The 11,926-nt window shown below is 38.8% G+C and overlaps 2 protein-coding genes across 3 annotated transcripts in view; both read right to left on the bottom strand.

Moving 5' to 3' along the window:
- The window catches only part of pak4 (p21 protein (Cdc42/Rac)-activated kinase 4), a 46,994-nt gene extending 35,294 nt beyond the window's left edge, over positions 1-11,700 (bottom strand). For both annotated transcript variants that reach the window (XM_008426655.2, XM_008426657.2), the window contains exon 1: positions 11,508-11,700. The gene's annotated coding sequence lies outside the window, so the exon portion shown is untranslated. The remainder of the gene's footprint in view (positions 1-11,507) is intronic.
- On the bottom strand, positions 5,665-7,176 carry LOC103475227 (uncharacterized). The gene has a single exon (XM_008426687.2). It carries the CDS (start codon positions 7,133-7,135, stop codon positions 5,705-5,707), a length of 1,431 nt encoding a protein of 476 aa, XP_008424909.1. The 5' UTR covers positions 7,136-7,176; the 3' UTR covers positions 5,665-5,704.
- Positions 11,701-11,926: the final 226 nt, after the last annotated feature.

Here is an 11,926-nt window from a genome sequence, read left to right as displayed (position 1 = left end):
AGTTAGTGCTTCAGGTGAGTAGTTAGTAGTTAGTGCTTCAGGTGAGTAGTTAAGTGTAGATCAGGTGTTACACCTTAAAATGTTTTCTCAAAAAATGCTTGGTGATTTCTGGGAACCCTCTTCATTTTGTTTTGGTTTCACTTTTTATCGTTGCATTCATTCTGCACATGTTCAGGTATAAAACAAACGGGGTAATCGTTCGGTATGCCAGACCAACGAGGCTGTCCTGGATATTTTCAGTAAGAAGACGTACCAGAAAACCTTAAAAACAAGAATACATTCAACTTCCAGCCTCGCAAATGTGTATTTGCCATTAGAATGACTCCCTCTTACACAACAAGCGGTGACAGTCTGCCTCAAATTAGCCTGTTTATCTAATCAAAGCACGCTGCTGTGAAATACCAAGTCTGCCTGTTAATATAAGCACATTCATCACCAAACTGAGCAAAACACAGACACAGCCAAGGCCAAATTACAGAGCATGATGTCAGAAACCCAGTCAAACCCCTCCAAGGATAGTTTGGTTTGCTTGAGTGTGGATGCAATCAGATAAGCAAAAACAAAATAGTTTACAAAGAGAAATAATTAACGACTGAATGAAAAGTTTGGCTGTTTAATGAAGGAAACTGGTGAATTTATTTCCAGGTGCCGATCAGGAATGTATTTATTACTTGAGCAAAGAGAAAGCCTGTTGACATTCCTGAGTAAAAATACAGCAGAAACTGGTTCAGCCGACGTATCAACGGCAGAGACGCACAAAGCTGCCAATCCAGAGGCCAAGTTCAAACAAAGCTCGCAGTGTTGCAGCCAATGAGGGCCGACTTTCAGGCGCAGGTTGTGGAATGTGGAAAGGTCAATGATGAAGACAAGCTGAGAAAGTAGGGTAAATGAGTACACAAGCTGACTTCCACACATTTCAACAGACTTTCTGACTGCGCCTGAGGAAACCTTTTCCAGATTTCTACACACTGAACAACAAAGAGATACTTTTAATAAACCCCAAGGCTACTTTAAATTGGTTATAAACTTACCTTTAGGGTCGAGTGTCAAATGTTCTTAAAGCTAATTGATCTATGAGAATGTGTTCTTGCATTATTATGTCATCGCATTACTGGAAAATGTTTATTGCAATAATTTCTGGGACAATTTATCATCCAGTAAAATATGTCATTGTGACTATTGATTATTATGTTTTGAAGGAAAATGTTGTTTTGTTGAGACTTCATAGTCTTTTTTTCTGTTCTTTGGAAAGTAAAGTTTACTGATGTACTTGCGTTATTATGTCTTTAGCAAATTTGTTGTAAATAGTCTCAAAATGATTATATTCATTTCTGGGACTATTTACTGTCCCAGAAATAAAGTTTGTTATTGTAACAGCTTATAAAACAATAGTAAAAATTCACATTTACTGCATTAAATATTTTCCATGACTTCAGACCTGTCCAGAAATATTACATTTTTCATGTATTTATTAAACATTTGTGCATCTTTATGCCTGTTTTGCTCATAAATCCTAACATTTTTGAAGGAGAATTACCAAAAGTAGACAGTATTTTCAAAAATAAATGAATAAAAATAAATATAAGTAACCTTTAATCTGCTGTAGCTATTGATAATCAAAAAGACCAGTTTTGTCCGATTTTGGGCCTCAAGAGTTAACAATTTTATGACAGTAAGTGGCACAAAACAAGCATGGGAAATTGACTATTAAAGTTCAGTCCACTTCCAAATTATTTTAAAATAAAAGGATAAAAGGAACCAACTAATAACAACCAAACACTTCATCCTCAATCTAGCACAAAAAAATTCTACCAATTTAATAAAGGGTTTACCTTCATGTCTCTTGAAACCCGTTTAGACCAAACTGCACTGCAGAAAATATTTTAAATATGCGTAAAGTGAAGGATATACAATGTATAAGTAATAAATGTTACATGAAACACACCTCTCATAAGTGAATTAGTCAAAAGATCAACAGAAAAATGCTTCGGATGCAGATAAAAATACTACGTGTCCTCGATATGCTTCGGTGAAAACAAGCGTCGGTGAGTCATGAGCGACTGAAAATGTGGTATGAATTTCCAGACAACAGGAATATCCACTTAGCAGCAATAACAGATCCAGAAACGATTTGTTTCAGCAGGAAACAAATACCGACTGAGAGGGAAGGAAGAAACCGGACGGACAAGAATCGGCCGAGGCCCGATACTTGCTAACTCATGCTTAGAAATAGATTAAATTTATTGTTTATAAATACAAGAGATAAGAAAAAAGTGACAAAGGTATTAAGGTTATTTATTATGTGCTTTTACCCCAAATAAACAGCTGGTTTAAACATACACACCACAAATTATTATTTAATTTCACTTTTGGATCAATATAGTTTTAATTTAATTTAATTATCATTTGTTCAGACAGATATATGTGCTCACATCGGTCTCACGGCGTACTTATGTTGGGAGCACAAATGGTAATAATAATCAGGTTGCTGGTCCAGTGTCAGAGCTTTGGGAATGATTTTCAGATAGTTCATGCTAGGAATCCACAATATAAATGGTCTCCGGTAGAAATCTGGACTGTGATGGAGATCTGTAGTCTACTGGCTAACCGCGGCTAAACTACTGGCTAAAGCTCATCAAAAAAAGCAGGCGGGAAGCAGCGAGGCTGAGGGCGCAAAGGAAGAACTCGTTAAAAAAGCAGGTGCAAAAAAACGTCAGTTATCTGGACCGAATTCAGGTTTAACGGCGACACTCAGGAGGAGCGCAGCAGATGTCACGGTCAGACAGAAACAAGTGTTAAAATGAGCTTTAACACATACAAATATATGCATTACAATCAATTAGTATCTGATTTTATAGAAATCATATTGTGGTACATAGTGTTACCACCACCATGCCATATCGCACAACCCTAGTTCAGGCTTGAACCTTTTTTGTTTAAATCATGCTACATTTTAAGAAATAAAATATTTTCTCTGAATTATTTACTAGCATCTTGTTCTTCATACATTTCTTTTACCAGCTTAAGCAGCTACTAGCAGGACAGTTTTTTGATTACTAGATTAATCGCTAAATGACTCAAACTAATCTATTGAGAAATCAGGCTGAATTTGTGGCCAAACTGGCTATAATCCCAAGTGGTGTCCAGTAAATATGTGAGTCATGGTGGCGTTGTCATTACATAATGTCATGTTGTAAACAGAAGCAATGAGGGTGTGATCATCACCTCTCTCATTAGGAAAACGCTGGCGTCATGTGACCTCAGATTTAAAGACAGCTCTGAAAAGTGCTGCTCTTTAATCAGACGCGGCAGACATCACGTGACCTGTGAACCTGCTGGGAAGCTGCTGCCGTGCTGGAAGGGATCAAGTAAAGCCGTGTGAAGATTACTCACAGTTTGAAAATATTATGTGAAGACGAACAGAGAGATTCTTTCAAGGGGCGGGATCCTGAGAAATAATCTAGGAACGGGTCAAGTCTCGTCCATCTCATCCAGACTAGCGAAAGCTTTCGTTTCCCCCTCTGAAACCCGACCGGAACCGAGGTGACACACCGCCACCATCCACAAGTCTCTCTGTATTGTTTCTGTTAATCCTCTGTAACACTGGGAGCACACAAGCCTCAGCATGATTTCACAGCCAGAACGGGAAACGACTGCAGAACAAACATTTACTGAAGCCAAAATAGGGACAAAGAACCAATCAGCCTTTCAAAGAGAGAAAAACTACAACTCCCTTAAAATAAAACACAAGCTACTGGAGGAAAGTAGGTCAGGTTATTGTTCTTTTACAATAAAGTTCACATTTTGCTTCCTCCTCTACTGCCGATATCCATATTTACACACATTAAGGGAAACGCTCCATTAATTAGCTTTTATCTGACCCAATCTGAACATTTATCTTACCTAAAAAGAAGGAATCTGTTTATGCACCCAGGCAGTAACGTCACAAAATTAACCCAAATAACATCTCACTTTAATAAAGATGTAGAAATGAAAACAGAATTTTAGGGCTGAAACGATTAATCGTGATTAATCAATTATCGAAATCAACTGATTTATTAATAAATTAATTGTTAACTGGACTATACAGACTCAGAAAAGGCCACTTGTTGAAAAAACAACATACTCAGAGCAGCAATTAAACCAAAACTGGACAAAAATATGTTCATTTTGCATTTAAGGTATAAAGAAGCCGTCTGTAAATATGTTCTACCCAGAACTCCTCAACTGTCACCCTGTTCAAACTACGTAAAAACTAAAATCTGCTATTTAGCACTTTTTGCTATCAAAATATTAGTCAGTGCAAAAATTTGCCAGTCTACAAATTCTGCAAAATGTGCCCATTTTTTACCCATTAATGATACAAATAATCAATTAATCGGCCCAATAATTTATAGAATAATTGATTGCTGAAGTAATTGTTGCATAATTTTCCTGTTTGCTTTGCTCTGCATCATTTAGCAGTGAGTAAACAGCTCCTTCACGTCTTATCTGCTGCAGCAGCAACAAAGGGAAGCTTGTCCTTCACCATATCAGGGCCTGACGTTTCAGTCGATACCAACAATAACAACCTTGTTGCGTTTTTCTTCGGCTCGCGTCGCTCTAAAACTCCTCATTCAAGTTTGCTTGTGCTTGCAGAAGCAGGAGAGATAATAAAAACAGTCTGATGCTCATGTCAGAGAAAGAAGACGACAGGCGACCCGTCCTGCAGGAAACTCATTAGATTTTGTCTAAATCTGCGGCAGGAACCTCCAGCATTCTTTGCTTGGTTTTATTTTAAATCAAATAGATTCTTCAGGCCTCGTTTCATAGATGAAGCCCTGCAGCAAACATTTACAACATGCCATAATTACGGGTCTAGAACCAAACAAATGCAGCTGATTCATGGAGTCAGAAACGGATCTGCTGCCCGGCTAACAGGGAATATCTTTTTCAGTTCAGTCGCTGTTGTTTCTGTTTCTGAGCGCCTCCAGGCCTGTGTTGGAGTTGGCTGGTTCAGTCATTCCTCAGAGGATTTTCCTTTCTGTTCACAAAGTCCAGCTCTTTAGCAACGTTTTTTTAAAAAGTATTATTTCTTCATTTTCTCCATGTCTTCCTATTTCCCAACCAGGACTTGTCTACAGTTTGATCCTGTAGATTCTGGGTATCCAAACTTTTTGTGACACAAGTTAAAAATTGTCAAGTCAGAATTAGTTGCTGCCCAAAAAATATATCTTAAACAACAAAAAAAATCTAATTTTACAAAACTAAGCATATAATAATTAAAGTAAATAGACATTTTGTAAGAATGGAGGTGTAAATCACTGTATCCCCAAAAATTAAAAAATGTGTGTGCATAAAAAGGATTATGCACACACATTTGCTGGACAATAAATTGTCCCAGAAGTTATTGCGATAAACGATAATATTGTTGTTTTGAGACCATTTTCAAGTAATATATTGGTAATGGCATATTAATAATAATCCAAGAACACTCACTTTTTTTGCATTAAAGCTTTTATTTGCACTAAAAAAAGAAGCAAACATATTTACAGATTTAAAACTTCTTCTCTCAAACAAACAACTTTTTATAATTCTTATAACACATTAAACAAACTGAATTTAACACAATTAAAAATTACTACTCAATGCAAAATATCCTTAAGGGCTGGCTCACAATGAAAATTAATCTTTGTTTAACGAATCATCATGGATGTGATGAAGCTCAGCGGAGTGCGGAGTCAGCAGAACGTTCATCATTTTCATAATTCACTGTGTCGTCGTCAGCAGCAAAACAAACATTGATGTCTTTCTGAGGCTTTTTTCTTCCGGTGGTTCTGATGATACCAACAGTGACTCCAACCATCAGGATCAGTCCTGCGATCTTCAGAATCAGCATGATGACGCTCAGAGACGAGGCGGGGGGGCCTTCAGCTTGGTAGTGAGCTTTTATCTCAACCGTGTTTCCTTCAGCAAACTGGCAGGTGAATCTTCTGCTGCTCTGAAGATTCACAGTCAGATAGGAAACACAACCAGTCTGGCCTCCAGACTTGTATCCACCATCTTCACCAGTCGGTTCAGTTCCTGTCTCATCCAACCAAAGGAGACTTTTACCCGGGCAGGAATCCAACCGGCTGTGTTTCACCAGAGAACAGTACAATGTGATTTCTCCGTTCTTTGTTGGATCAGCAGCTGGTGGAGATGAAGAGAYGATCAGCAGATTTAGATATAGATCTGTGTTATAAGTGCTTTCATCTTGAGCCTGGCAGTGGTAACGTCCAGCATCCTCAGCCATGATGTTGTTGATGATCAGAGAACAGTTTCTGTCCAAACTCAGCCTGGCAGAACGAGGTGAACTCTGAACGATTCCTCTCTGAACTTTCTGCTGATTATTCATGTTTTCATTTTTCTCATAAATCCAGTTAACAGACGAGCATGAGCCGGATGACGAAGGTCCATTACAAGGTAAAACAGCAACATCTCCAGCTGTGTGGTAGATGTGGACTGGTTTTCTTCTGTTAACTGTGTCAAACCAATGTGGGTAGTGAGCTTCAACCTTCATTGTGTTTCCTTCAACAAACTGGCAGGTGAATCTTCTGTTGTTGTCGCTCTGACGCTTCACAGTTAGAGAGGAAACACAGACCTCCTCTTCTCTTTCCTCGTTTCTAACACCTTCAGTCAGTTCAGTTCCCGTCTCATCCAACCAGCGGAAACTGTTCTCTGGACAAGGATCCAACCCACTGTATCTCACCAGAGAGCAGTGTAATGTCAAATCATCCTTTGTTGAAAAGACATTTTGTTGAGGTAGATCAATGAGCAAAAGATTCAGATACACCCGGCCCTCTGAGGAGGTTCCTGAACCAGGTTGACAGGTGTACAATCCAGCATAATCAGGATCGATGTCTTTGATGATCAGAGAGCAGTTACTGTCCACATCTAACCTGGAAGATCGATGCGATCTCTGAGCAGCTGCTTCGTTCCAAACCTGCTGAGTATTTTCATCTCTGTTGTAAGACCAGGAAACATTGGAGCACGAGGGAAATGATGAAGGACTGTTACAAGGCAGAACAACATCATCCCGATCTGCGTGGTAGAGATAAAGCTCTCCTCTGGTTCCTTCAAGCTGAAGCACAACGACCAGAACCAGAACCAACATCTCCTGTCCGTCTATCAGCTGCTGAACTGAGAGACTTTTCTCTGCTGCAGATCAGGAAATACTGATCATATTTCCTGTTTGTGGCTGAATTAATGGTTGAAATCAAATTGGCATTAACACCCACCACACTTTGCTCTTATCAACTTTATCTATCGTTTCTAGAAACCACCAAAAACAGCAAACAGCATAAACTTCAGTTAGACATGAACATTTAAACTACATTTAACTCTTTCGTGCTGTAAATCAACTGAAGTGAACCATGTTTTAGCTGAAGGGTCTGCTGGTGAAGAACATAAAAAAAGAATAATAAAGTTTAATTTCCTGCTCTTTAACTGTATATTTTTTGTACAACTTGTTCTAATTTCCGTTGCCTGAGCAGTCAGAGATAAACTGTGATGCATATTAATGAGCTACAGCACCAGACTGAAGACTTTTATCATCCAGTTTTTGGAAGAAAAAGAAAAACAAACCATGGAAATGGAAATTGAGTTAATTTGTCACGTGATTAATTAATTTATTGCTTATTGTGACAGGCTTAATGCCACTTCCTGTTTTTCCACACAAAGGTTAGCTTTAGGAAGCAAACTTTTAGCACGTATTTTATCATCACAACTCCAATATTTTGGTATGAATACATAAATATATACCGTATTTTCCGCACTATAAGGCGCACCGGATTATAAGGCGCATATAATAGACGTTATAGATTTAAACAGTAGAGGCTGGAGTTACGTTATGCATCCACTAGATCAGAGGTTCCCAAACTGTGGGGCGCGCCCCCTAGGGGGGGCGCCGTGCCATTGCATGGGGGGCGCGGGAAGCCGTCTGGATGAAAAAAAAACAAAAAAACATGAACGCTGAATGCGACGGGTTTTTACCTTAGAATGGCCAACTCTCTGTTATTCCTCTGTACAGCAGGGGCTTCCACACTTCCCATATCTGTGACCTCTGTCACTTTTATCAGCAGTTAAAACTGTTTCATCCATTTGATGACCTGTTTTTCCGAGCCGCCTTTAAACACAACATGAGCGCTACGACGCTCGCGCTGGGTTTACACCTGTGCGGCAGTGCTGTGCATGTGTGTGGTAGAATCATGGCAGCAAACCAGCAAAACGTAAAGAACTTTTCCGTTTCCCCCCCAAACTAACCGACTGAGTTGAGTAAAGCTGTTGGATGCAGGTAAAGTTAGCTAGAAGATGATTAGCTAATATCAATTCAGCACCATAAGCTTGTTAACAAGTAGCCTGTTGGCTATCGATGCTGTTGTCTATGTTCAGCTACGTAAATTCACTTTGCTCCCAAAAAAGTCGATCTCTTCCCCCACCCCCAGGGACAGGGGGGCACAGAAAATGTTTGGAAATCACTGGGGGGGCAGGAGAAAAAGTTTGGGAACCACTGCACTAGATGGAGCTGCACTAAAGGGAATGTCAACAAAACAGTCCGACTTGATTATCAACTTTATCGTTTCTAGAGCCTTCCGCAATGTGCCGGACGATGGTCACCCTTCTCCGTTCTCGCACAGCATGTTGGTGGAGAACGTGGTGCTACATGACCTGCAGACGACCTGATTCTAGACGGTCGGTAGGTAGATATGTCCGTCAAACTTTATTAACCAACCAGCGTTCTGACAACTATCCCAGCATGCACCGCGCGCTTCTTCTTCTACGAGCAAAATGAAGTCGGCGGCTGCTTACCGTAGCTGCTAGACCTGTTGTGGCTCAATATTGCTCCATATATAAGGATTATAAGGCGCACTGTCGGCTTTTGAGGAAATTGAAGGTTTTTAGGTGCGCCTTAAAATACGGCAAATAAATAAATAAATAAAGATCACATGACCAACTCATTCTTTTTTATTTAGTGTTGATCATGGCTAATAATTACACTAACTTAGAGTCAATCAAGTGTTTTTAAACATAAGATAACTGCTCTTTTCACTGACCAGGTGCTCTGCAGGGCTTGAAGATGGCGCTGCTGTTTAGGTGTGATGTATAATGTGAGAGAACAGTGACCCCTGCATGCACCTCTGGCATCCCAGGAATGTTCAAACGGACAACTTTACTGAACTCACTCACTGAGTGAACTTACTCACTGCAGACATAAACGATCACAGGCTCAACATGAACACAGAGCATGAAAGATTCTGTAGCTGATCAGAACCAAAAACACTAAAACAGAGCAATGCTACAAGCTAACGCTATGACACTAGCTGCTTTTCATTACAAAGGAGTGCAAAACTCTGTCAATATTCCACTAATGTGAAAAAAACCACACAATTTCTCAATTGCAGTGTTTCAATTGAAAAAGAAACTCGATTAAAATCAAACGAGAATAAGTTTGTTCACGCAATAAGTTATTAAAAACAGGCCGCGCCTCCTACCACTTCCTGTTGTCTTCTTTGTGGTTTCTCTCAGTAGTAGTAACATCCTGTTGTTGATCACATGACTCGTGTAATGCAAAAAAAAGTATTTCCATTGCAGTTTTGCAAAATAAGCCAATTTTGATACAATTAAAAAAAACTGCTCCATCATCGCGCCAAAACATTATTGACAAGAATTTTTTTCAAAATTGCCATTACTCCATGAAGCAAATTTATTTTCGAAAAGTAAGATTTTCCAATTATATAGTCAACTGAAACGCAGCTACTGATGTTTGAGAGCAACTTAAAAGGTCAGTAAAACAGTAAACCTCTCGGTCGACATAAGCTAACAACTTGCATTTAAATATTAGCTTCACGCACACAAACAGTCCAGTAACAAGATTTGATAAGTCGGAAGATCACGATTCTCTGATTTAAACCCGGAATGCTCTGTTCTTACCCCCACAATGAACACAAGGAAATGTTAATCAGCTGTGCAGCGAACTACTAGTGAAGCACTGACACAAACCAGTGTAACTTTGAATTCACAGTGGCAATATTGCTAAAATGGTAAATTCCATGTAATAGCTACGGCTTTTCCCCAACAATCAAAGGCTACATTCATACAGCAGATAAAATCCAACCCAAACCCAATATTTTTTCCAAAATCTGACCAATATCTGGCTTTTTCACAGTAATCTGAATGGTCCAATTACAATCTGTGCAATCTTTTCCAAAAATCTAATTTGTGCCACTTCCATGTATACCAGATACAGTATGTGTCCGATTGTTTTCAAAGTGTCCACAGTTATGTCGCGTTTTATCCAACTTTTATGTCATTGACATGAGACATGAATCATAATTCAGATTTTTTTTAAAAGCCAAACAGTAAATCTGGATGTAAACAATGGCTGAACATCATTACATTTTCAACCATTGCTCAACCATCTTAAATGGAATAAAAATGTCAGCCTTGTTGTAAAAACAAGAAAAAAAACCCAAAAATCTATTTACTTTTTACTGGAGTTAAATAGTTTCAAAAGTTAAAATGCTAAAGAAAGACTAATTGAAAGACTAATCACTGCAATATTCAACCAAATTGCCATCACAGCAGCAAGTATGAATAAAAATCCCTTTCTTTCTACGTGATGAAGCAACTCTAGTGTCTTTAGTTTTGTAAAAAAAAAGAAAAAAAAAAAGATTTATAATCTCTTAATTTATTGAATTTATTCTCAATACCCATCAGTTATGTTTCCTATAAAATAGATGAAATTGTAACATAAAAACAAACAATTATTTTCTTCAAAACAACTTTAAAATTCAGAAAACAAAAACAAATTGAGATCCAGGATTACCAGCTCAACTGTTGTACCTATTGTGATGTCATCGACCTAAATACTGACAGAGCAGAAGTAGTTGGTGTTTTTTCAACATGTTTTTTAAAAACATTTTTAATCCTTTAGTTGAAATCAATACTTGAGTACTCAGCCATGTTTTTTCTCGTCATTGTATTTTTGTTAGTACAAAAAGAAAATTCGCCTCTGGGCAGTTACTTTAAATCTCGTAAATCCTTACATAAAAACACGACGTGCACATCGTGTAAGAGGAAACAAAAGTTTATCAAATCGTTCAACTTTTTAAATGACTGATGAGACTGTCAGAAATCTAATACGGGCAAAAATAATTTGCATTTTACCAAAACCATCGTAATTCTGGAAGAGCAGCGCAGCGACATTACAGTAATGTAGAAACACCTCCTAAAACCAGACTAGGCGGTCATATATGCTGGAGTTACATTCATAAACAACTTAACACGTTTGGCTTAGGCCATTAATATCAAACTGCAAACTTTCCATCAGGCTGTGAGCGAGTTTTCATTAAATCAGAGAGAAGAGGCTGCTCTGCCTGGAGAGCACTGAGAGCGGCTAACGTTAGCTCCTGTTAGCTCCTGGACGCAGAGCGCAGCAGCAAAATAACCTTTAAGTACTTTTTTTAAACCCGAAGCCGCTTACTCACCCAGAAAGACACGGAGAAACTCTTTCCGCTACCTCGGAGGGGAGTCTGTAAACTTTCCCGGGCCTAGTGGAGCATGAGCGGGATAAGTTTGGGAAAACTGTCTGACATTAGCTGAAGTCTCTTACTTTCCCAGCGCCATGTTGAACAGGGAAAAGAGTACATCCGGGAAACTGGGGCCGAGCATCACCATGGAAACGGAGCAGCGTCGGCCAGTCCTGCCTGAATATTCATGCGATTGATGTCGTCTTAACCTTTTCATCTCTAACGTATTCATTGGCTTGTGAAGGTTTATTCTGATGAGTTCTATTGTTGTAAATTATATGAAATCATTATTTGTTTTGGTCATAAAGGTCAAACCACCAAAAAATGTGTGTGTTCATTTGTTTGAAATAATTACAACAAACAAAGCCACAGCAGAC

This window comes from Poecilia reticulata, linkage group LG13 (assembly GCF_000633615.1).
Source record: "Poecilia reticulata strain Guanapo linkage group LG13, Guppy_female_1.0+MT, whole genome shotgun sequence".
NCBI lineage: Eukaryota > Metazoa > Chordata > Actinopteri > Cyprinodontiformes > Poeciliidae > Poecilia > Poecilia reticulata.
This window is presented reverse-complemented; position numbering and strand designations above follow the sequence as displayed.